The sequence below is a fragment of the Mustela putorius genome, unplaced genomic scaffold, assembly GCF_011764305.1.
Source record: "Mustela putorius furo isolate JIRA1106 unplaced genomic scaffold, ASM1176430v1.1 tig00000487_pilon_pilon_pilon, whole genome shotgun sequence".
NCBI classification, from domain to species: Eukaryota; Metazoa; Chordata; class Mammalia; order Carnivora; family Mustelidae; genus Mustela; species Mustela putorius.
In genome coordinates, this window is record NW_025421399.1 from 10,335,520 (window position 1) to 10,359,210 (window position 23,691).

At 37.3% G+C, this 23,691-nt stretch overlaps 1 protein-coding gene across 6 annotated transcripts in view; it reads right to left on the bottom strand.

Moving 5' to 3' along the window:
- The window catches only part of ABCA5 (ATP binding cassette subfamily A member 5), a 70,299-nt gene extending 46,810 nt beyond the window's left edge, over positions 1-23,489 (bottom strand). Inside the window, exons 1-9 of one of the 6 annotated variants that reach the window (XM_045080962.1) lie at positions 23,128-23,489; positions 12,322-12,419; positions 10,085-10,201; positions 8,836-9,040; positions 6,790-6,951; positions 5,847-5,935; positions 3,523-3,752; positions 1,719-1,860; positions 589-777 (exon numbers count right to left, since the gene is read on the bottom strand). In XM_045080962.1, the coding sequence (XP_044936897.1) occupies positions 589-777; positions 1,719-1,860; positions 3,523-3,752; positions 5,847-5,935; positions 6,790-6,951; positions 8,836-9,040; positions 10,085-10,186 (1,119 nt within the window). In that variant the 5' untranslated portion in view covers positions 10,187-10,201; positions 12,322-12,419; positions 23,128-23,489. Of the gene's footprint in view, positions 1-588; positions 778-1,718; positions 1,861-3,522; positions 3,753-5,846; positions 5,936-6,789; positions 6,952-8,835; positions 9,041-10,084; positions 10,202-10,717; positions 10,898-12,321; positions 12,423-22,140; positions 22,327-23,127 lie in introns of those variants that run through there. The other 5 variants (XM_045080961.1, XR_006607025.1, XM_045080960.1 and 2 more) reach the window with 5 other exon arrangements.
- Between the last annotated feature and the right edge of the window lie 202 nt (positions 23,490-23,691).

Genomic DNA, 23,691 nt, shown 5'->3' on the forward strand with positions numbered 1-23,691 from the left:
AAGCAATTTCTCATAAGAATTTTTCCCTTAGAACCTGACTGCCCCTGTAAAGATTAATAAAAATCAAATAAACACTTTAAAAATAAATGAATATAAATATTATTTAGGTGAATGACAATCCCATGAACCCTAATGTAATAAAATCCACCAGGTCTACTTATTTCACTAATACAGTCATGAAAATTTGTTTTGCTCACACACAATTTTCTGCCAAGTACACATTTGAGATAAATTCACAAAAGGAGCAATGTAACCAGGCCACAGAGCAATCCAGATTACCTGATGCTTAAAACAACGACATCTAACAAACTGAATTATTGCAGTAAAATAGATTATTGAGACACACTAACACACTTTGAAGTAGAAAACTTATAAACAGATCATGTAAATGAAAAACTTAGAAATGAAGAAAATGTAAATAAAACCTAGTAAAATGTACTCTAGTATTCAAATAGGATTACTTTCTCATGTGGACATTTTAAAATAATTTCTTCGCAAATCCAGGGTAATATGCATTGTAGTATAACAGGCTGCATGGAATTGGAGGAAAAAAATATTTAGTGAAAGCAAGATGACTATATTACCTACCTGTGCAATACCAATCAAAAAAGTACACTGACAGAAAGGACTGAAAAGCCACACTAATGATTTGGGAAAACTTTCCATGAAGACTATCAAAAGGCCAACAAATCCGAAAGCCACAGTGACTAAAAATTCAACTATTCCCACGTGTTTTGATTTTTTAAAAAGAGGTGTCAGCATTAAAGCAAAAAATATCTGTAAAATATAAATATTAAGATTAATGCATTGTTCATATACATAGGTATGAAAATAAAATTAATTTTGCTTGTAAAAGAACAAGTTATTTTCGTTGGGAAAATACATTCACTGAAATACTTTCTAAATGCTATCTATGGTAAAATATTTTATTTTCATGTAAATCATGATAAATACATAACAAAACTTAAGATGACAAACATTAAAAACTACAATTTACCTACATAAGGCAAACATGGTTACTTCTACACTATAGAAACCATAAACAGTCACATGTTTCTGCAGTTAGATATATATACGTGAACAAAACAATAAACCAACCAGCTTTTGAACAGAGAACCTATCTTTTAAACTCAATGTGTTAATAAGAAGCTAAATCAGTTAACTGTAAATAGAAGTCCGAGTTGTTTGTAAATCATCATGTTAAAAAGCAAGGTTGATCATCAAAAAATTTAACCAGTATGGCATTGGCACATAAGCCAATCAAAATGGACACTGGAACTACTGGAAACAACAGCTACATTCAGCAAATATACCAAATGAATATCAACACTGCCAAAGAGCTATATTTACAAAGGTACACCTTTATAAATCATCTCCCTATAACATAAATTAATTTGTAATAGTCAGGATTTCATGAAAACAAAGGGTTTGAAAAAACTCTAGTACTAGACAATCTTAACTATACATATAATTTGATTATATGAAGACAGTAAAAGACTTAGAAATTTGTATGTGAAATACATTATATGAAAACAAGTTAAATTTGAGACTATTTCATACCTTTCCTAAAAATCTGGAGATAAAATGATGCTATATACAATTCATTTATCAGTAACCTAGTAACAAATCAACTATAAATTAACCAAAGAATAATAATTCGCTATATTAATCAACTATTTTGACAGTTCTTTATTCCCATTTCAAGTTAAAATACTCACAGACGATAACCCATACAGGAAAAAAAGTAGAAATATCACAACACAGCTACTTTGAGGGAATAGCGAAGAAGCTGTTGCAATGACTGCCATAAGAAGGGACATAAGAAAAATCAAACTTGTATACAGAAGAACCCAGGAAAGCCTATAATGAGAATATAAACATATTTATGGTTACATGCATAGGCTTTAACAATTAAAAATCATTTCAAACAAAACTTCAGCTTTATTTTAGCAATTTTACTCTTAAAATTGTTTATTCTCTCCTATGTATGTTCATTTACTAAAAATTAATGCTCTTACAACTAATTAAAAATACATTAGTTAAGTTAAAGATAATAGTACAACCTGATATAGAGGTAAAACAGTGATTATCTTTTTAAGAGTCAAAAAAACTTCACAAATTAATAGCAGTTTATGACTAATTTAAATTTAATATTCTCAAAAGTTCAATAATGTACAACATTTCTGATTTTCTTAAAATACAGAAGAGTCTAATGAAAATTTTCTTATGCCCTGGTATATAATTAAACTTCTGACAGCTTTTGGTACTTTAAAACAACACTAACCAACTAATCAACACAATCACTAATGAACAACATACTTACTACATTTATACAGTGTAAGATAAAGATCAACAATGGACTCGCTATATTTACTCAAAATTTCTTCCCAAATCAGAGTTCAATGAAACTGCTACAGTATTTGGGTTTGTTTGTTCTTTTAATGTAAGCAGATCTTAATCTATGTGTGCTACCATAAAAGCAATGAAATAGGATTAAAAGATACCTACATTACCAAAACTGACTTCCCATCATTTTACAGAGGCAAAACAGAGGCACTAAGAAATTGATTTGCCTAAATGCTTCCAACTACCGCTTCCTCACAAATCACTTTAATAATTTAATACATCTTAAAAACCAATCACTACTCAAATAACAGGAAAAAAAATGCAAAGAAAATACATTACACACAATGACCCCATTATGTAAAGTGATATTATTAAAGTGTTATAATTAATTGCTGCACTGGGCTAAATGGAATAAAATTTTATAAAATGGACTATAATAGCAACTCACATGCACAGTATTAACTTTTCCCCCAATGTGAGGTCAAAATAAATTTTCCTACTACACAGTGGGAAAAGTAAGGAAATTTCACTCAGAATTATTTATAAAAAGTCACACCTCTATAACATCATCATTATATAAAATTGCTGACCCATAAAAGCTCACTTGTGAAAACACTTTTCAAATTTGCTTCTCTATAAACTATCTTGTATATTTTCATCTTAATTCATGCAAATAACTTTTTTCCCAGGGGGAAAATCCCACATACGACATAAGCAAACTTCAATCATTTTAATTAAATTTTTAATAAATGCATATGCTATGATATTGGGGGAAGACAATAACACAATTAATTTCTAACTTTCCAAAATCTTTCATGTTCTAGACACTGAAATACAAAGAACACACCTCATCAATTAAGACAAAATGTGAAATAAAATTTAAAGTTATATCAACATCAGTTTTTCAAATCCCATTTACCTTATGGTTAAAAAAAAAAAGAAGAAGCCAATATATTGTTAAAGCTTATTATTGCCTTAGTCTCACATTCCAAGACAAAGGCAATCATTGTAAGTAAAAAGGATCAGCACCTCAACTTGAGCAAAAAACAAAATTACAATCTGACGATCTACAATCTACAATCAGCACCCCAACTTGAGAGAAAAACAAAATTACAACCTGACGATCTTTACAATTAATTATTAATCACACTAAACAATAAACTTGTAATAACATACCAAAAGGCAGTGTCATGAAGTCCCATTATCTTTAAAAACTCCTTTAACTTTTTCTCTTTTTCTGCTACGATATGAATTGCCAAAAAGTATCCAAAAGGTGAAAATGCTATAACTAGGTATATTAAAATCACTCCTCTGGGAAATGTATCTATCTCAACCACAGAAGTTTCTCCCATAATGACAGCTCTAGTTGACTCCAGTTCCTTCCAAAAAGAAACATTGGTCTTCAGCTAGAATTGGAAAATGAAAATATAATCAGTGAATTTAATGCAGGTAGTGGCCCCCAATAAAATGTGACAATTACACTCCCAAATTTGGTACAAACCTATCACAAATACAATTCTCAAAAACCACACCGGAAATAAAGTAACTGACTACAATATCATGATATAGCATACATTATTGCTTTTATTCATTCTGGAAGTATACCATAAAGTCTGTAGTAAGGAAGTCTATAAATTTTGATGAAATAAATTGTCAAAGAAAATAAAATTTAACAATTATCTTCTTAACCAGACAATATATACATCTTAACAAAAATATGCATTTATAAAATTGAGAATTAAGGAATGATTATAGTACCATGAAGACTCTCTTTTAAAAAATTTTTTAAATGGTATGTTCTATTGTTTTAAGATCTATATATGCAGCATGTATAGACAGAATTATAAAATTTTATGCCATATGATACTTCTACCTTGTCTAAAATAATATGTGCTCTGCTTTTCCATCCGGTGTGGTCTAGGCTGTGAATGGCTAAGGTCTTTGGCCAAAATACAAAAAAGTAGTATAAAAGTGTTACACTACTTTTATGCGATAGATCCTATATTTCACTGTCTTTACCTTAAACTTCTATATTATTGAATTTGGATAATATTAATAATTATACCATCTTGTAAGAGTTTATAAGACAATCCTATACCTATCAGTTGGTTCTTTTTTTTTTTTTTTTTTTTTAATTTTTTATTTTTTATAAACATATATTTTTATCCCCAGGGGTACAGGTCTGTGAATCACCAGGTTTACACACTTCACAGCACTCACCAAATCACATACCCTCCCCAATGTCCATAATCCCACCCCCTTCTCCCAAACCCCCTCCCCCCGGCAACCCTCAGTTTGTTGTGAGATTAAGAGTCACTTATGGTTTGTCTCCCTCCCAATCCCATCTTGTTTCATTTATTCTTCTACCCACTTAAGCCTTACAACAACCTTGTCAAATGAAGTATTATGATTGTAGTCAGTTTACTATATAGCAGTCTAACAACTAACAGAGATAGGTGTCCTATTCAAGGTCTCCTGTTCTTTTATACTAAAATGTGAGGCACTCGATAAGGTCTAAATGTCTTTAGATTATAATTGTAACAATCCTAGTCCTAGTGGCAGTACAGTATTCAAACACAAAGTTGGGAGGCAAAAAGCCAGAGTTTGAATTAGCTTTGCCACTAATTAACTGAATTTGGGAAAGTCACTTAATCTCCCTGGGCTTCAGTTTCATTTTTAAAATGGAGAGAGTAATGGCACAAATCTCATATGGCTGCTACAGTTAAATGGGTTCATATTAGTATATCACTTAGAAGCAATGCTTGGCAGGCGTCTGGGTGGCTTAGTCAGTTAAGTGTCTGCCTTCAGCTTAGGTCATGATCCCAGTGTCCTGAAATCAGGCCCCACATCAGGCTCCCTACTCGACAGGGTGCATGCTTCTCCCTCTGGTACAGCCTCTCTCTGTCTTTCATGAATAAATAAATAAAATCTTAAAAAAAAAAAAATAAGAAAGAAAATCTTTAAAAAAAAAAAAAAGAAAGAAAGAAAAGAAATGATGCTTGGCAAATAAGTGATAAATTTTTATTACATAAAAAATGAAATCTACTACTATGATTAACATAATAAAAATACTCACTTTCTTTAACTTGTTTTTATTCAAGGGAAAAGTCTGTAAATATACATCTTTCATAAGTATTATCTATGGTCAACACAGATACAACAATACAGATTCATGGAATGCTAAGTTCACGGGCTTAGAAACCATCAAATGATATATAAAAATATATAAAAATATTTGAAAAATATTTAATCAGAAAACATGCTTCTTCCTTAACCTTTTTTTCTTAAAGAATCTGTAATATGTATTCTGTATATTTGACAGTAGATAAACAAATTCCTAACTATAAAGACTTAGGGCATAATTGTCAAAATATGCTTTGGTTTTCTCTCTCTCTCAAATAAATCAAATCTTTAAAATATATATATATATATATATATATATATATATATATATATATATATATGGCTTGGCTTTATTTTACCTCCTTCATCATAGTTACCTGTATAATGGCTGCATCTATGGATGCTTGTAAAACTGTGAACCCTGAGGTCCAGTACTGAGCAGCCTCACACGATGTTGAACAGCCAGCTATGGGGACAAAATGTGAAAAAGAAATATTTGCACAACATGTAAGTGCTTTCTTTTATATGGAGGGTTGCTAAAGCAATATAATTAATTAATCTCCATAGGACCGAAGAAAATAAGGAGTTGTCCTTTGAAGGCAGAGAATAGCACATGTTATTTAAAATAAGTCACTTTTCTGTTTCAAAGTAAGTCATTCTATAGTGACTTAATCAGATTCAAAGCACACCCAGATGCCAGGACAAGTCCAGGTTAAGAGGACAGGAAAAAAAAATTTTTTTCTAAGTGCCTTTTGGAATCAAGTCACAAATTCAACACTCAGCATAAGGGACTTCAACATTGTTCAATAAATGTTTGTGGTTGAAGCATTGAAGGTTGTTTTCCATGATAGAAACATAAAACTAATAAAGTTCATTGGTCCAAGACCTTGAAATTTTGAAGACATGTAGCACACCACATGTGAAAAACAATTACATGGAGGAAAAAATGCTGATTCAGAAAGTCATACAATTCAAGATAAAATTTTGCTGTTACTGTAATGAAGATATATATAAATGTATTATATATTTTATATAATATTATATATACTATATAATATATGTGTATTAATATAAATGATGATATATAAATGTATTAACATTAAAATAGATGTTATATAAATTATATTTCATATTACATGTAGATGTAGACAGATATTTGTTTATACATATATATTTATGCTACACTTGACTGTTTTCTTCTCTGAACAAGAAAGTACAGTTGAAAATGCCAATGTTGGACCCCATCAAATTTTGCATATGAACTAAAACCAGAAAGACATGCATTTTACTTGATTTACAAGATCGTTTAGGGCTATTTACCTCTTGAATCCATATAAATAGAAGACACTGGAATCATATCAGGAAAAAAACGAAGTTCATAGGACATGAAGTCTTTGAAAACCACACCCACAAAGTTGTTGGGTTTAGAAAGACTGGATACTAACAATTCTTTTTCATTTGCATATTCTTCAGTAATTATGACTGTAAAATATTATAACAATAATGTTATCTCACAAATTAAAAGTTTACTATCAAACAACAGGCCAAATTTAGCATGATATTTGGTGAATATAGTATTTTATAAGCACTTCTGTTTTATTCTCTTTCAAGAAAATAGAGCCATTCTAAAAATATACATGATAATTAATAACAGTACAATTTCAGACACTATTTCTCAGCTGTCATCTAAGTACATAAATTATATGTCTGTGTAACACATAAAAGTTATTAATATGATGAAGTCCAGCATATACTTTATTATGTAGTATTTGCAGTTCACTTATCTATTTCAAAGTAAACCATACAGGTAACTCCTTGGTAAGTGAATGGATATTTTATTTTCAAATATTTCTTCTAAAGAAGAAAATTCCATTATCCTTCTCAGAAACTAAATATGTACTCTGGTAACTAAGACACAACTCTCCTTTGAATAAAAAATTGCCATTTCAACCCCATACATAGAGATGTATGGAGAAAACAATCTCTACTGAGATTCCTTTCACATCAAATAATCCCAGTTTTTAAATATTTTCTTAGAGTTTTATTTACAAGCAACTAGTGTTCACTACAGAAGCTTCAGGACATGTGGTGAAATGGAAGAACACAGGATTATGTGCTTAACTATGTTACTTACTAACTGTGTGAGCAGAGATAAGCAAACGAATTCTCCGAACTCCAGCATCCTCATCCTTAATACCTAGCTGATTATACTGGTTGTTAAGAACAAACGCAATTACAAAGATAAAAATGCTCTGTAAATTATAAAGTATTACCTCAGTGTTAATTGTCATGATTTTCTGGACCTTAAAGTTGAACACAGATTGATCTGACTAAAGAGGGTGTTAGTTCAACATCTTACCAGTCATGTTGCCATATCTGGATGCGTGTACCACTTTCACACAGTTCTGTTGTTAAAAAGACAGAACTTTTTAAAAGTATCTGTATATATTTCTACTATTTTAGCATCTAAGTTAACAAACACTGACTTGGGTTTCTCTGGTGTATATGCTTTCCTCTAAGTCAGACCTACCAAAGAATTTTGTTCTCAACATTTCTGATCAGTTTTTTGAGGTGACATGATAAATGCTTATGGCTATCCATGCTACTTATGCTCAGGTAAACCAACAAACATACCAATAAGATATTAAATAGTAGTAAGTCAAGAAGAAACCAATAGGAGAAAGTTATCTGGCTCCTGATTGTATAAGCATTGTCTATTCAGTGATGCATTATCCAGGACTATGATGATACATACTAGAAGTTAATTAAAACTATCTGATTATATAAGACAACATGTAAATCTGTTATTTTCAACAATTTAGTATTTCATTAAATTAATCATCATAGTATAAATTGTCACTTCCTCTAGTTCTTGTCTTGTATTCTCTCACAGACAACTTTAGGCTCATTAGTATCACATCATATACACTGTTCTCCAGTTAATTTCTTGTGAGAAGTACAAACTGAGACAAATAGACTTGGGTACCTAGCCACAATCATCGTCTCCAAAGGTAAGCACCACTTCTGTTTACACCATATTTCTCCATAAATAACCATGGCAGTCTGAAATGATTACTGCTTTCTAATCTTTATACCTCCAGCTTATTATATGGGTCAGAATCAAAAGGAAATATGCCTTCAAATCTTTTATCCTGTATAAAGACGCTTATTTTATAAATGGTCTGAGAAATATAAAATGTTAAGACCTATAAAACGTGCTTCAGCAGGATTGAATGATTTAATCATTTTTATTAAACTACATTTCGGTGAGGGGACATATCTTTAAGTGTTAAGAGTGTAATTTACTCAGTAAATCAAGCAGAAAAATACTGTTACAGATAGAATCCATATATAAGTTCACAATACCCTCAGGAAGGTGGTCAGTAGAAACTTTTTGCATGATGTTTCTTGTAGTATTAGTCACTGGAGTATATCCCAGAATTAGGTTAGACAGAATAGATTTGTCCATAGGGTTAAGTTCTATGTCAGGCACTTCTTCGTATTTCTTATTCGGATGCATCATACTAATTAATATTAACCAAAATAAAAAAAATAATGGAAAAAGAATTTCCTATAATAAAGGAGACAAACAAGATGGTTAACAAAATATACCACTGGCACCAAACATAATCAAGATATCTATGCAAACAATGTAATACCAAGGACAAAACAGGAGGAATCTGGATATCCTTTCTTAAGCACAAAAAGTAAAAGCAATTCTATCCTGAAAGAAATATTACATTGAGCATCTCACCTAACCCAACAGCAATATTAGATAATTTTTCCTTTATATTCAGTTTCACTGTAATATTTTAAAATTCAAGTCACATAATAAATTAAAATGACATAAACACTAATATTTAAAGTTCTCAGATGACTAAATGTAAAATATAATAATAAATTTACTTACATATAACATTATTTAAATTAACTTACCAAACAGCCCTATTAAGGCTCACCATAAAAATATCTTTATTCAAATATAATTTAAAACTCATGCTTTAATTATACCTAAATGTCTACTATTAAAACTATATTCTGTTAAGCTGAATAATCAGTTTTAATAGGGATGAACTATTTACTGTTTCACCTGTTTAATTGTTTTACTGGTTTCAGAAAAGGAACAATATATTTTCAGCCTTTAGAATTATTAACTGGTTAGCCAGAGTTATTACTTTCTTTTATCTTTTAAAGAAATGTATATTGTTGAAAACAAATACATGACATAATTTTAGTAATCTTGGGTAATTCAGTCCAGAGTTCAAATGATGGGAAGTCACTGGGAATAAACTGTGGAAAAGTTCCAAAGTTTCCTGTGGAATTATTTTTTAACTCCATAAAACCTGGGAAATGCATGTCTAAAGTTCAAACTTAAACACTGATATCAGAAATCAACTAAATTTAGAAATCATTATTAAAATTTTTAACATTCAGAAAGCTTTAGGAAATGTAGGTACTTCACTGTGCTGACACAAGTTTTATTTCTTAAGCATATTAGAGAGACCTAATGATATCAAAATATAATAAAAATGTACCCAGAAAAATAAATCTTCTTAAAGATGAAATATGTCAGTACAAAAATGGCAATAAAGCATAAGAAAGTTATTTAATTTACCTGAACACTACTTTTTTTAGTCCTGCATTTGATTAGGTAATTCTTCAGCAGGAGTGTTCTGGTCTGTCTCCAAACTCCCACCTCCCTAATTGCAGTAGCCATGTTTTCTGAATCAGTCTGTTAAAAGAGTAGATGAAAAAAACTGAAACCACACATAAAGCGCATGTCATTTAATAGCAAAACAGATAGCTTTTTCAGTCTCAGGTTAGATGGAATTAAGCATACTCCAACCTGTCTCTCCTATCTGGACAGAATGCATGCAACATCAATTTGAAGACCTTGAAAACTAAACAGCAGCATGTGAAACAAGAGGTAACTAGAATTCAAAATCCCCACAATAGTGAGCTCACCACTTTTTCTTTTTTCATACCCCAAACTAAATGCACTGGAAGTAGGCACTGGGGCAGAGAAACCAAGCTCCGAAAGCTCTCTAGTTCTGGCTTGAGAACTCAGAAAGGAAAGTTTGTTCACAGAGAATGTGAAACTACCCAACTTTCTTTCTTTCCTACATTCTCTTATGCCCTTTTCTCCAAGCAATCACATGATAGCAGTGTCAGACTGCAGTAATCAAAGTTTAATGCAGCCCCAACTCTGAAGCAAGGAAACCTTCCTCACCAGTAAGTGGCACTATACCTCAAATAGGGTGCAGCCAAATCCCAAGGTGTTCTCCTGCCCCTGGGCTCTGGATGTCCTGGATGCAGTTGCACAAGTGTGTAGCCCAATGGGGCAAATAAGCTCTAGCATTCTGGCTGTATGATGGAAATGAAAAGCCATAGGGAATTCGAAAGTAGTAGGGAGTGCAAATCAAAAGAAGAGCTTAGGAAAGCAACATAATAAAGTTGTTCATTAACTCCTAGACTAAGTAACCCCAAAGCCAGGCACACATGGATCTAATCCTATTCTGTGTACCAAAGACCTGAGGAACTGAACTAAAAGACAGCCTACTTACTGCCCAGATCCAGACTGATTATAAGATGGCATACACAGGACAGATCCAAACGGCACTACAAGGGCTTTTGAAAAGTAAACCAAAATTAGAAACACAGCTCAAAGAATGCAGCTGAAATCTGTGACCTGAACCTAACCAGGTTGACAGCATGCTAGAATTAAGTATCAACACTTTCCATACAATCAAAACAAAACCCAGTCTCACACAATCCAAAATAACTCAGCAGAAGTAGTGGGTGGAAAATAGCAACTCTATTAAGAAAAGAAAAATCAACAGATGCCAATGCCAAGATGACAAATTTTGGAATATTCAAACAAAAACTTAAAAATAGATGTTTAAAAAGTGTTCCAGCAAACAACAGCAAGCATTCTTGAAAACAATGAAAAATTTAAAAACCTCAGCAAAGAAATAAGACATAGAGTAGCACCGGGTGCTACTCGGTGGCTGGGTGGCTCGGTGGATTGGGCTGCTGCCTTCGGCTCGGGTCATGATCTCAGGGTCCTGGGATCGAGCCCCGCATAGGGCTCTCTGCTCAGCAGGGAGCCTGCTTCCCCCTCTGTCTCTGCCTGCCTCTCTGCCTACTTGTGATCTCTCTCTCTGTCAAATAAAATAAATAAAATCTTTAAAAAAAAAAAAAAAGACATAGAGTAGCACCGAAGAGAAACTTCAGAACAGGGGTTCTTGGGCAGCTCAGTCAGTTAAGCATCTGCCTTTGGCTCATGTCATGATACCAGGGTCCTGGAATCTAGCTAGCCCTACATGGGGCTCCCTGCTCAACAGAGAGTCTGCTTCTCCTTTTCCCTCTGCTGCTCTGCCTGCTCATTTTCTCTCTCTCTCTCTCTCTCTCAAGTAAATAAATAAATCTTTAAAAAAAAAAAGGAACTTTCGAATTGGAAAACACAATGACAAATAACTAAAACCCATGGAATGGGCTCAACTGTAGAACAGAGATAATAGAAAAAGTCAGTGAACTTCACAGACTGAAAGGTGCTATCCATCCAGTCTGAACCACAGAAAGAAAATGGGTTTTCAAAAAATTAACAGTGCCTTAGAGAACTATGGACATTAACAAAGGTCTGACATTCAAATTATCAGAGTTCCAGAAAGGAGAGAAGAGTGTTAATGATAAAAAATATTTGGGGCAAGAAATAAAAATCTACAAGTTCTAAGAAGTGAATCCCAAAGAGTATAAATCAAAGGAAATCCATATCCATACACACCATAATCAAACCATTAAAAATTAAAGACAGTGAAAAATCTTGAAAGCAGTCACAGAACCATGCATTACCTATAGTGGAATAATGACTTGAAGGAGAGCAGATTTCTCATAAGAAACTCAGTGGTTAAACTGGAAACTCTTACACTGCTGGTGGAGTGCTGGTTCAACTGCTGAGGAAAACAATCTGTCAGCTCCCCAGAAAGTTAAACATAGAACTACCATATCTCCCCACTATTCCATTTCTAGATATATACCCAAAAGAACCCCCAAATACTGAAAACTGGGAATCAAACAAGTGCATGTTCACACTGGTTCATAACAGCGCTATTCATATTTGTCAAAGGTAGAAACAGCCCAAATGTCCATAAACAGATGAATGGATAAACAAATTGTGATATATACACACAATTAAATATCCAATCATAAAAAGGAATTAAATACTGACATATGCTACAAGGATGAACCTCCAAAACATTATGCTAAGTGAAAGAAGCCAGACACAAAGATCAAATATTATAGGATTCAGTTTATATGGAATTTCTAGAATGTATAAAGCCATAAAAATGAAATCAAATGGATATTAATGGTTGCCAGAGGCTGGGGAGAGAATAAAGAGAAACTGCTTACTGAGTAAGGGGTTTTACTTTGAAGTGATGGGAACAAATTTTGCGTTAAATTTTTTTTTTTTTTTTAACAGTATGACTAAAGGGTACCTGAGTGGCTCAGCCAGTTAAGCATCTGACTTCAGCTCCAGTCATGACCTCAGGGTCCTAGGACTGAGCCCCAAGATTGGCTCCTTGCTCAATGCACAGTGTGCCTGACCCTCTGCCCCTTCCCTAGTTCATGCTCTCCCTCAAATAAATAAAATCTTTAAAAGCAAAAAGAAAAATAGTATGACCTAAATCACTGTCACAGGTCCAGTATCCCTCTTCCAGCCTAACTGTACTCTTTGAAGGTCCTTGGAGCTCCTTCTGCAAGTGGTCCTCTGTTGGAGCTATCTCAATTTTTCAAAGAGGTTATATTAAAGCTGAACTCAAGAGAAGTGGCCAGAGTTTCAACCGCAATCTCTGTGGTTTCATTTGCTTACTCCAATAACCTAAAATTTCTACACACCAAAGGGTACTGAGAGGGCAGCTTGAAAGCGACAACAAAAAAGTCCTGTTAGGCCATCTTCTAGAACATTAATTGTTGCCTTATTGTATCTAAAACCTATTTGATGGGGGCCACTGGTGTGATTTCCCTCCAAAACAAGAACAATCCATTCCAAGTTGGCTGACCATCTCCTCCTAGATAAAAAAAGCAGACAACTTTTTAGAGACAGTTCATCTTACTCAAAAAGGTAAATATAAATTAAGTTTTGATTAAGTAAGTATCCTCTTTATGTGCACAAAGAGAGGTTTTTTAAACAATGGAACTGTAGACAACTTTTACTTTCTTTGTGCTTTTTTTCCATTTTCTCAATTTTCCTGTCAATATGTGTTACTCACATACTAAAAAAATTACAGCGGTACCTGGCTGGCTCAGTCAGAAAAACATGCAACTCTTGATCTCAAGGTTGGTAGTCCAAGCCCTACCCTCAGTGTAGAGATTACTTAAAAATAAATAAAAAGTCTTTTAAAAAATTGTACAATTAGACATAATCTAAAAAATATTAAATAAGTAAATTAAAGGGGCGCCTGGGTGGCTCAGTGGGTTAAGCCGCTGCCTTCGGCTCAGGTCATGATCTCAGGGTCCTGGGATCGAGTCCCGCATCGGGCTCTCTGCTCAGCAGGGAGCCTGCTTCCTTCTCTCTCTCTCTGCCTGCCTCTCAGTGTACTTGTAATTTCTCTCTGTCAAATAAATAAATAAAATCTTTAAAAAAAAATAAGTAAATTAAAAACAGAACTAGTAAAGCAGTCAAGAATAGAGGATATGTTAAAAATAAATTCTTCCAACAGTCTCAATGTTATATTAGATTCTGTAAATAACTGAAAATCATCTCTAGGCCAAAAAGAAGAAACAAACAAAAAAAGAAAAAATACACTCATTCAAGGATGATTTACTACAACATAAACAGAAACATTAACAAGTACAACAAGAACATTCTCATTATCTGCCAAAACACATTGATTTAGTGAGCACCAATGAATTATTCATTCAAATTGAATGCTGCATGCTTAAGTAAGTCTTCATTTTTAGAAAACAGGCTCCTGATATAGTTGCTGATGGACTCACAAATATTTTTCTTCCTTGAGAACTGCTCCCTGAACTCAGCGTTTTGTCTTTAACAGGCTTGTCTGACGTTTGTGAACACTTGGACCTACCTCACCACTAATCAGGGCTTTTTACAGCAAAACTTACTTCTACCCTCTATGTGGAGAAAAAAAGGCAGAAGGAAATGTAGATAAAATTAAATGTCCTTATAACCTGCAGCCCACTGACAAACAACTTGAGGCAGGCAGAGCATAATGTTCCTCCAGAAAGCTCCCAACTATCTTAACATCAATGCCTTGGTAGAGGGAAAAACTACCTCAGATTAACAACAGCCACGCCTCCACTATCCTGAGAGTCTTCTTTAGCACCGGAAAATCCTTTTGAAACTTCCCTCTGTCTTTACTTCCCTCAACCCCAAAGTATATAATCAGTTGTCCCTTATGATCTCAGGGCTGCAGGTCCCCCCCAGAGGTCCTGTCCCCATGCTTTAACAGAACCACCTTTTGCATTGAACACATCTCAAGAATTCTTTCTTGGCCATCAGCTCTGGACCCCAACACTACTCCAAAAACACATCACCCTCTATCTGCCCACCATGCCAAGAGACACACAAACCATAGCCATCCCCGCCACTACCACTTCTACGGCTACCCCTGATCTGTAATCAATTTTCTCCTGGAAGTATGGAATTTTTAACTAAGATCCGGAGACTGAGAGTCATGTAAACAGTTACATTAATGGAAACAAGTAAGAAAGAAAATTCAGGGGCACCTGGTTGCTCAGTGGGATGAGCCCCTGTTAGGCCTAGAGCTTACTTGAAAGGGAAAAAAAAAGAAAAGAGAAGAAAGTTCATGCACTCTTGGTACTATGCTTTCCATTAAAGTATGACACCTCCTGTGCCAAAACTTGGTTTTTCTTTCTTATGGTACGTGAAATGCCCTATTATCCACCCAATATATTTTATTTTCACATAAGCTAGCAAGAATCAGATTCTGTTCTTCACAACCAAAACCACTTAACTAATATAACAGTATAATGTTATAAATTTATAATGTTATAAAGTCCTTAACTCCATAGTTGGAATACTCATAAGGTCAAGAGTGATTTTCAAAGTGAGTATGGTAAGGGGAATGTTAAAAACCTGTCTACCTCCCCTCCCTACTAAGTAAAGAATTCCACAGATACTATTGGGAGTGCCTAAGGGCAGATAAAAAGTTGAGAACCACTGAATGATGTAGAGTTCTTCAAGTTACTTTAAAATAATATTAACAGGGTAATGTCTCTATAGAAGAGAACACACAGTAATTTGGTATCTATCCAACTCTCGGTTTTATGTCCTTTCCTCCAAAGCACAAAATCCCTATAAGCAAAATGTGCTTTCATGCTGTTTCCCTTCTGCTCCTGATTTCTCTATTCCTTTAGGTAGATTTTTGGGTCCTTGTCCTTTTCCTTAGTCCAATCGTCCTGCATTACGTTGTACCTAGGTCTCTCAGGGAATATGTCCTACTTATTGCCTAGAAAATCTCATCAATATGAAGCTAAGTTGATTCATTTATCATCTGTCCTCCCTCTCCACCAAAAAAGATTCAAAACCAATGCAAACATAAACAGAGCTAACTACTGTTTTAATATTTACAGAAAGGAAATACTCCATCTACATTTGACTTCAACACTTTAAAAAGATTTCTATTTTGAATTAAAATAATGCCTTTTTAAGAAGAGGTTAACTTATCAGGTAAAAATCCCAATCTTACCTCTTCATCTATTTCCCTTTGGAAGAGTATATGTTTCTATTTAAACTGAGAGGCAGTGAAGGCCTTACTTAGGTGGCTGCTAACTTTCAGCAGGCTGCTACTATTCTCTCCTGCCCCAGCACACACACAATGAAAAAATAATGGGCCACAGTAAATCCAAGCAGAATCTTGACACATGCTGAAATAAACTGGAATCAGTAATCATTTACATAAAAACAATACCAACAAGAGGAGACAACAAAGTCTACAATCCCAACAACTAATAATGCAGCATAAGTGTGACCTCTGGAGGCAAACCAATAAAAATATGAACCCAGCCTCTGCCACTTACTAGCCTTGAGACTTTGGGCAAGCTATTTAACTTTTCTGTGTTTAAGTCTTCTCATTTGTAAGTGAAATAATAATGGTATCCACTTCATTGACTTATAAGAATGACTAAAAGAATAAATACATGTAATTAAAAACATGAAAATGGTGTCTGGTCCCTGGCAAGTTGAAATACATGTTGAAGGGGCACCTGGGTGGCTCAGTGGGTTAAGCCTCTGCCTTTGGCTCAGGTCAAAGGATCAAGCCCTGCATCACTGGCTCTCTGCTCAGCAGGGAGCCTGCTTCCCCCTCTCTCTGCCTACTTGTGATCTCTCTCTGTGTCAAATAAATAAGTAAAATCTTAAAAAAAAAAAAAAAGAAAAGAAAGAAATACATGTTGAAAATCAGTATAACTAATATCCTCAAAAGGATAACAAAGAATATCATATCCATGAAACAAAAACAAGGCAATTTTTTAAAAAAGCTACATGGAACCTGGAAAGGAAGCAGACTGATAGAAATAAAATTCTCAGTAGATGGGGTGAACAACATCTGAAGCAAATCAGTGAGTTAGAAAGAACGCTGAGTAAGGAAATCTTCCAGAATGGATGGTAAAAGTGCAAAGAGCCAAAAACGATTATGAAATCTGTTATAAAATTATAAAGATGGATCAGTATGACGGACTGTAGAGAGCAAGATGGAGTCACCTATGTCATGCCGGGCCTGTGTCAAACAAGACACAATCAATTAAGGGTAATGCACCAGAAGCAGAGGAGGTCTGCAGGGCCCTAGACTGATTAAATCCCTTTAAGAAGGGAGGATTTTTGCAGCAAATCGTCAGACTCTTCAGACTTGACTCCTCTATGTCTGACCACTTGAAGCTGCTGCCAAAGGCTCTGTCCCACTATCTCTGACAGGAACTGAGATTCTTCACTGCTCAAACACGGTAGGTAGTAAGTACTGAGAGCTGACCAGGACAACGGATGCCTTATCTCAACTGTGAGCCTACCTACTGACTTCATGTTTGGTTCATTAACTTCCTAATCTCTGTGTTATCCTGTTTGCTGTGTGACTTGTCCTATGTTTCTGCTTTGTGTGCTGAGTAAGAAGCCAAGTCAATCACATGGTTAAATGTCATTGAGTTTGGAAACCTGTAACTGCTTTATAATAATGTTAACCTCGTTTTATGACTGAATAAAGCTGACATTGTGGAAAGACACAACTAGGTATGTGCATCTTCATAGTGCGCTCATGACATTGGCCTAAACAAAGTCATGTTTCTTCTATTCACAAGCTCTAGTCTAATCATGTGAAAATGTTAAATTTCAATAACCTTGAACCTCTATCTAGTCAAATTAGTAAAACATCTTAAAGATGTTTTAAGAAGAAAATCCAATTGGCTGCTTGTCATGTAACAACTGGTTTGGCTGTTTAAAAAAAAAAAAAAAACAACTGAAACATTCTTAACATCGAATCTTCACAAACTTTTTAATTTAATGTCTATCTAAACAGTAATTTCAAAGCTATAGTCACATTTTTGTAAACAGACACAACACTGGACCTGTATGTCCTCACCCTCACAACCCACAGTGCCTAAGCAGGCCTGAATGAAAGGGGCCATGGGGATAAACAGGCAACGTCTGCTCTGCACAATAATGCGAAGCACTGACTCTACTGTAAAAGATTCCCTGCAAATTATGGGTGTTTGGGAAAATATTTTGCTTCCTCTTCCAGTATCCAGACATATTGGCTCTGAGAATGTTTGCCCCTTGGGAAGAAGACAGAAAAATAAAAAAAGGGCATCTGCGACTCACACTGGTAGGGTAATCACAAAAGTCCCTTCTCACCCTCACCCCCCACACTCTTCTGCAGGGTTTCCAATGGGAAATTGGAGTGGAGGAAAGATGTGGGAAGGCAGTGTTTTCTATAATGAAGCCAAAGATAAAGAGATGATATCTGAGATGAGACGAACTCCTATGGGTGGGTGAATGAGTTTTCCTGAAAGGAAGGTGGAGTAGATCCATCAACAGAGGCGACATGAAAGTGGTGCTTCTGACAGAAGGAACTGAAACAAGACTGCAAAGTTAGAAATGAGGTGTGGCCAGCAAGGGGACATCTGTGAAGAGTTTAAGTTGCCAGGTGCCTTTCCCCTAAACCATAAGAAAAGCCATATTTAGCACAGGGCTCTAAATGTCATCTTTTTCACTCTAATTTTCTTTAATTATCTCAACTTTATGGCTTTGTAAAGGCATTCAAAAGAACAAAAGGAAAAGGCAAGAAAAGATGCTTAGCCAGCCCCACATTTGACACTGTCTGTAAGTAGGAACAGGATCTCACACTCAGGAGTTCACTCAGTAGTGATAGAGTTCATGAAAACCAAGGCAGAGCTGTAAACGGTAGAGAGGACTACACAGCAGCAAAAGGAGCTTTCTGAGGAGACAACACCTAAGACCCTCTCTTTTGCAGCATATACTGGAAGAGAATCCTTGAAAGCACAGGCTAACAACTGAAATACAATAAAACTTTGAATGTCTCATTTTCAACAAATCATACTTTTTAGAAAACTTAAAATACCTGATATAGTTCCAGCACAAAGTTGTACCAGACCAGCATCCTTAAAACTGTCTAACAAAGCCAATTCTTAAAACAATGCTAAAAGCAATGACCGACACACAGCAATAAGAATACACAATGATTCTAAACATTTTAAATTACTTTCCATTTCTCCACAGCATACCTGGGGAATGCATTAAGTTTGTTGTAGAGCTTTTAAATAATTAGGTAAGTTTTAAACACCTAGTATCACTAAAGTTTCAATCAAATATTTACCTTTCCTAGATAAAATGATTTGCACCAAATCCATAAATTGCAAGAAAATTCAAAGCCCACTAAAGCTCATCTTCCTTTTCTAATGTATTGATAAACGACTTAAGACTAGATGTAATATAATCCAGTATTCAATATTAAATATTCATTTATTAAAGAAATATTGGCTACTACATTACACCTGCTGTGAAATATATTTTACCTTTCTCAAAGCAATAAAAAACATGCAGAACTATTAGAAAAAAATGTTATGAATTACTAGAATGTATTAGTTTTACTTCTGAGAGAAACGAATCAAGATTATATCCTGTAAAATAAAGAAATTGAGCTGTCCTGGTAAGAGATGTGATCAGTCACCTTTTTAGCAAGCTTCAAAGATTTTTGGAAAGGCTCTTTGCTGAAAATGTTCCCCATCTCCAACAGATAACTGTTAGAGGTTACTCCTAGTCCAAGCAAAAATGATTATCACTACTGTCTTCCACTTCCATATCCAATAAATAAACTAAGTGCCATTACCATACTGTGTCCTCATCATTATTTGTTTACATGTCTTAATCTTGAACCTGACCATGAGATTCTTGACCAAAAAGACTGATTTATCTTTTCTTCTCCACCACCAATGGTAATCTTATAACCAATAACGTCTTACTGCAAATTCCTTTATCAGGGCTTAAGAGTCCTTATAGATCAAAGGTCTGCCAACTACAATGAAGGAGGTAGGAGCTAAATTCTGTTTTGTACAGCCCATGAACTAAGAGTGTTTTTCACATGTGTTATCCTAACACAGCCATCCTCACTCATTTCTGCATTGTCTAGGATTGCTTTTGTGCTACAAGGGCAGAGTTAATTGATACAGAGACCATATAGTCCACAACACCTAAGATATTTACTATCTGGCTCTTTACAGAAAGTCTGGTGACCACTGTTACAGACTGAAGGAGAGAGAAAGAAGAAAAGTGGCACACTCATTTAACACTTACTAAGAAATTTATGCATCAAACATAATGGGAAAAAACAGACACTGTCAATGACTTTGCAGATAGATAAAATTTAATATAATGTAGTAAGTCCAATTGGGGAAAGAATGGAATGGAAATTTCAGGAAAAGAGAAAAGAAGGGGAAAGCTATAATCCCCAAAGGGCTTGACTTATATAAGGAACAGGGATTCCTGCGGCATGACTGAGGCATGGACAAAGTGAACTATGGCCAAGGGTGCAGGGGTATTGCTCTAGAGGACACTGAAAAGTCAGGCCCTGGAGATGGATGGTGAAACACCCAGTACGCAAAATTAGATTAGACATCTTTACCTTATGCACCCAAATATAGCACTCTCTGTTTCCTCTACTTTGTTTTTCATGCCTAAGAATAATTGTTTAATTGCCCGGCAATCATGTATTTCACTAGTCCGTTCACTCTCCCAAACCCCAGACCTCCACTTACTTCTACTTCTATCACACTCAGATTAAAACCTTGATTTCTACTTCCCTGAAAAAACTGAAGCAATAGGAAGAAACTTCCACCTCCCACTCTGCCTATGGTAATGCTAAATATTTAAGCAATATTCCATTTCTGGCTAACATGATAACTCTGTTTTCGTTAAAACTCTGAACCATAAAGGACTAAACAGAATCTGGTAGTTAAGGTTTATATTTTGGAAGAAGAGGTTAAGACTATATCGGGCAGATGAAAGAAATTCCTGCCAAATTACATCATGGGTTTCTCAACGAATAAAAGCACCATAAAATTTAATTTATGGGGGGGGGTGGTAAGTCAAAAATACTCTCTTTTCTCATGTTTAAGATTTATTGAAGGTAATGTAATAATAAAACAAAACACTGACGACATGATTTAACCTGAATTTTATGACTATTTTTTTGTTGAACTGGAAAACAACAATATAATGGTGTCCACATAACCAGCTTTCCCATCTTTTTTTTTTTTAAAGATGTATTTAATTATTTAAGATGTATTTATTTATTTGACAGAGAGAGAGAGAGCACAAGCAGGCAGAATAGCAGGGAGAGGGAGAGGCAGAAGCAATCTCCCCACTGAGCGGGGAGCCTGACCAGAGGCTAGATCCCAGCACCCTGGGATCACGACCTGAGCCCAAGGCAGCCTCTAAAGAACTGAGCCACCCAGAGGTCCCTCCTGCCCCTCTTCTTAGATATAAGAGGTTCCTAAACGTTTGAGCTCATGACTATTTTAATCCAATTAATTCGCATGCCGGTAAAGATTAGGATTTATTTATAATTCAGGCTTGTGTATCTTCATTATTTATGATTATTTATCATTTATGATTATTTATAAGAATATTGCCAAGTTATTTTACAGGATCATCCTCTCCACCCAAGGGCAGAGATTATAAAAAACCCTGCTCATCTTGGTCCTCTCCCCACCTCGTACCAGGAATACGGAAGACACTCAGATAAATGATGGATAATATTCACAAATTTGCTTCGACCCGCACTGCAAGATTTCTGATACCGAACCCCGTTGAGAGGGAAACGGACTCGAACAGCACACAGGCAAGGCTGATGGCCTCGTTCGTTTGATTTCTTTTTTTTTTTTTTTTAAGATTTTATTTATTTATTTATTTGCCAGACAGAGATCACAAGCAGGCAGAGAGGCAGGCAGAGAGAGAGGAGGAAGCAGGCTCCCCGCCGAGCAGAGAGCCCGATGCAGGGCTCGATCCCAGGACCCTAAGACCATGACCTGAGCCGAAGGCAGAGGTTTTACCCCACTGAGCCACCCAGGCGCCCCGTTAGTTTGATTTCTCCTCGAACCTCCCAAGAGCCTTAACTGCCCTACCAGCGATCTCCGGCGCGGAGTCCTCCCCGAAGGCACCCATCCCGTCCTCTTGGGCAGACACCCAACATGGTGGGTAGAGAAAGCACCAGAATTTGGAGTCCGGCATCCCTCCTGGGTTAGCATCTTCGCTCTACCTTTCTGGCTGGCGGAGATCTCCCTACGTGACTTAACCTCTTTGGGACCCATTCCCACCCCCCCCCCCCGAGCCCAACCTCCATGGGATGCTGTCGGGACGCAACGGGACTAACACGGAGCCTGGCTCGCGGCTGGGAGCCCAACCCACCTCTCCCCCCGCCCCCCCCCCCCGCCCTTCTGTTCCCTCAGAACGTCCTCGACAAGAAAGCACACGATCCTCTACAGTCCTTCTGACTTATGTGTCCAGAAAGGAGCAGGTCAGCCCCAGGAGCACAGGAGAAACCCCAACCCCAACCCCCGCTCCGAGCCGCGAGCGCCTCTCAACCCCATACACGGATGCCTCCCGCCCACCCAGCTTTTGGGGACGCGGGAATCCTTCGGTGCCCGGGCTCTGCCCAGCATTTCTCAGGAATCAGGGCAGTTCCCCCCAAGCCCTGTCACGAGACCTGCGCCTTCTCCTCTCACCCCAACTCTCCGCCTAACACCCAGCGCGGGCGGCGGCGCGAGAGTCCCCGGGAGTGCCCCGCGCCCCGCGCCTCAGGCGCTTGGAGGGAAACGGACTCGCACAACATTTCCTCTCTCTCTCTCTCTCTCGTCGCCCCGCGAGGGCCCCGCACCCGCGCGCGACCCCCGCAAACCGCGCTTCCGCCCACCTGGGGGCTCCTCCCGCCCCCCTCAGCTCGCGGGCTGGGCCGCCACGGAGGCCCGCTGCACCCCGCCCCTCGGCCCCCTCCCCGCCACCCCTCTCCCTCGCCCGCCTCTCCCTTCCCAAGAGGCGGCGACCCCCGCCTCCCCCGCGCCCCCCACGCCGGGGCGAGCCGCCGGCGCCGCGGCCCTCCAAGCCCCCCTCACCTCAGGGCCGAGCCGCAGCGCGGTCAGGCAGGGACAAGCTCCGCCAGGGGAGACACTCCGCGCGGGTGACGGAGCTCGGAAATGGGAGTGTGTGTGTGTGTGTGTGTGTGTGTGTGTGTGTGTGTGTGAGGGAGAGAGCGCGGCCCCGCGCGCGCGCCCCTGCCGCTCGGCCCCGTGCGTCCCAGAGCCGCAGGGCCGGCAGCGCGCCTGCCGCGGGAGCGCGCGGCGCGGGAAGCCTCGCTCCGCCTCCTGCCGACAGCACCTGGGGGCGGGGCTCCCGGAGGACCGGGATCTGCGGACACGCGCGTTCCCGGCGCTTGGCCCCGCACGTCGCGTCGCGGGCTGTGGAGCTGACGCGCGTGCGAGGCCTGCGCACCTGGGGGCGGGGCTACCAGGGGGCGGGGCTCCGAGGGGGCGGGGCGAGCGGGGCGAACCAGGCGCGCTGAGGTCGGGGCACGCGCGCGCGCGCGCCCAGCCGCAGAGCTGGAGTGTCTCTGGCGCCGACCCTGGAGCTTGGGATCCGTATGGTCTGCGGAGACCTGGGCTTGCTCTCCCTCGAGGCGC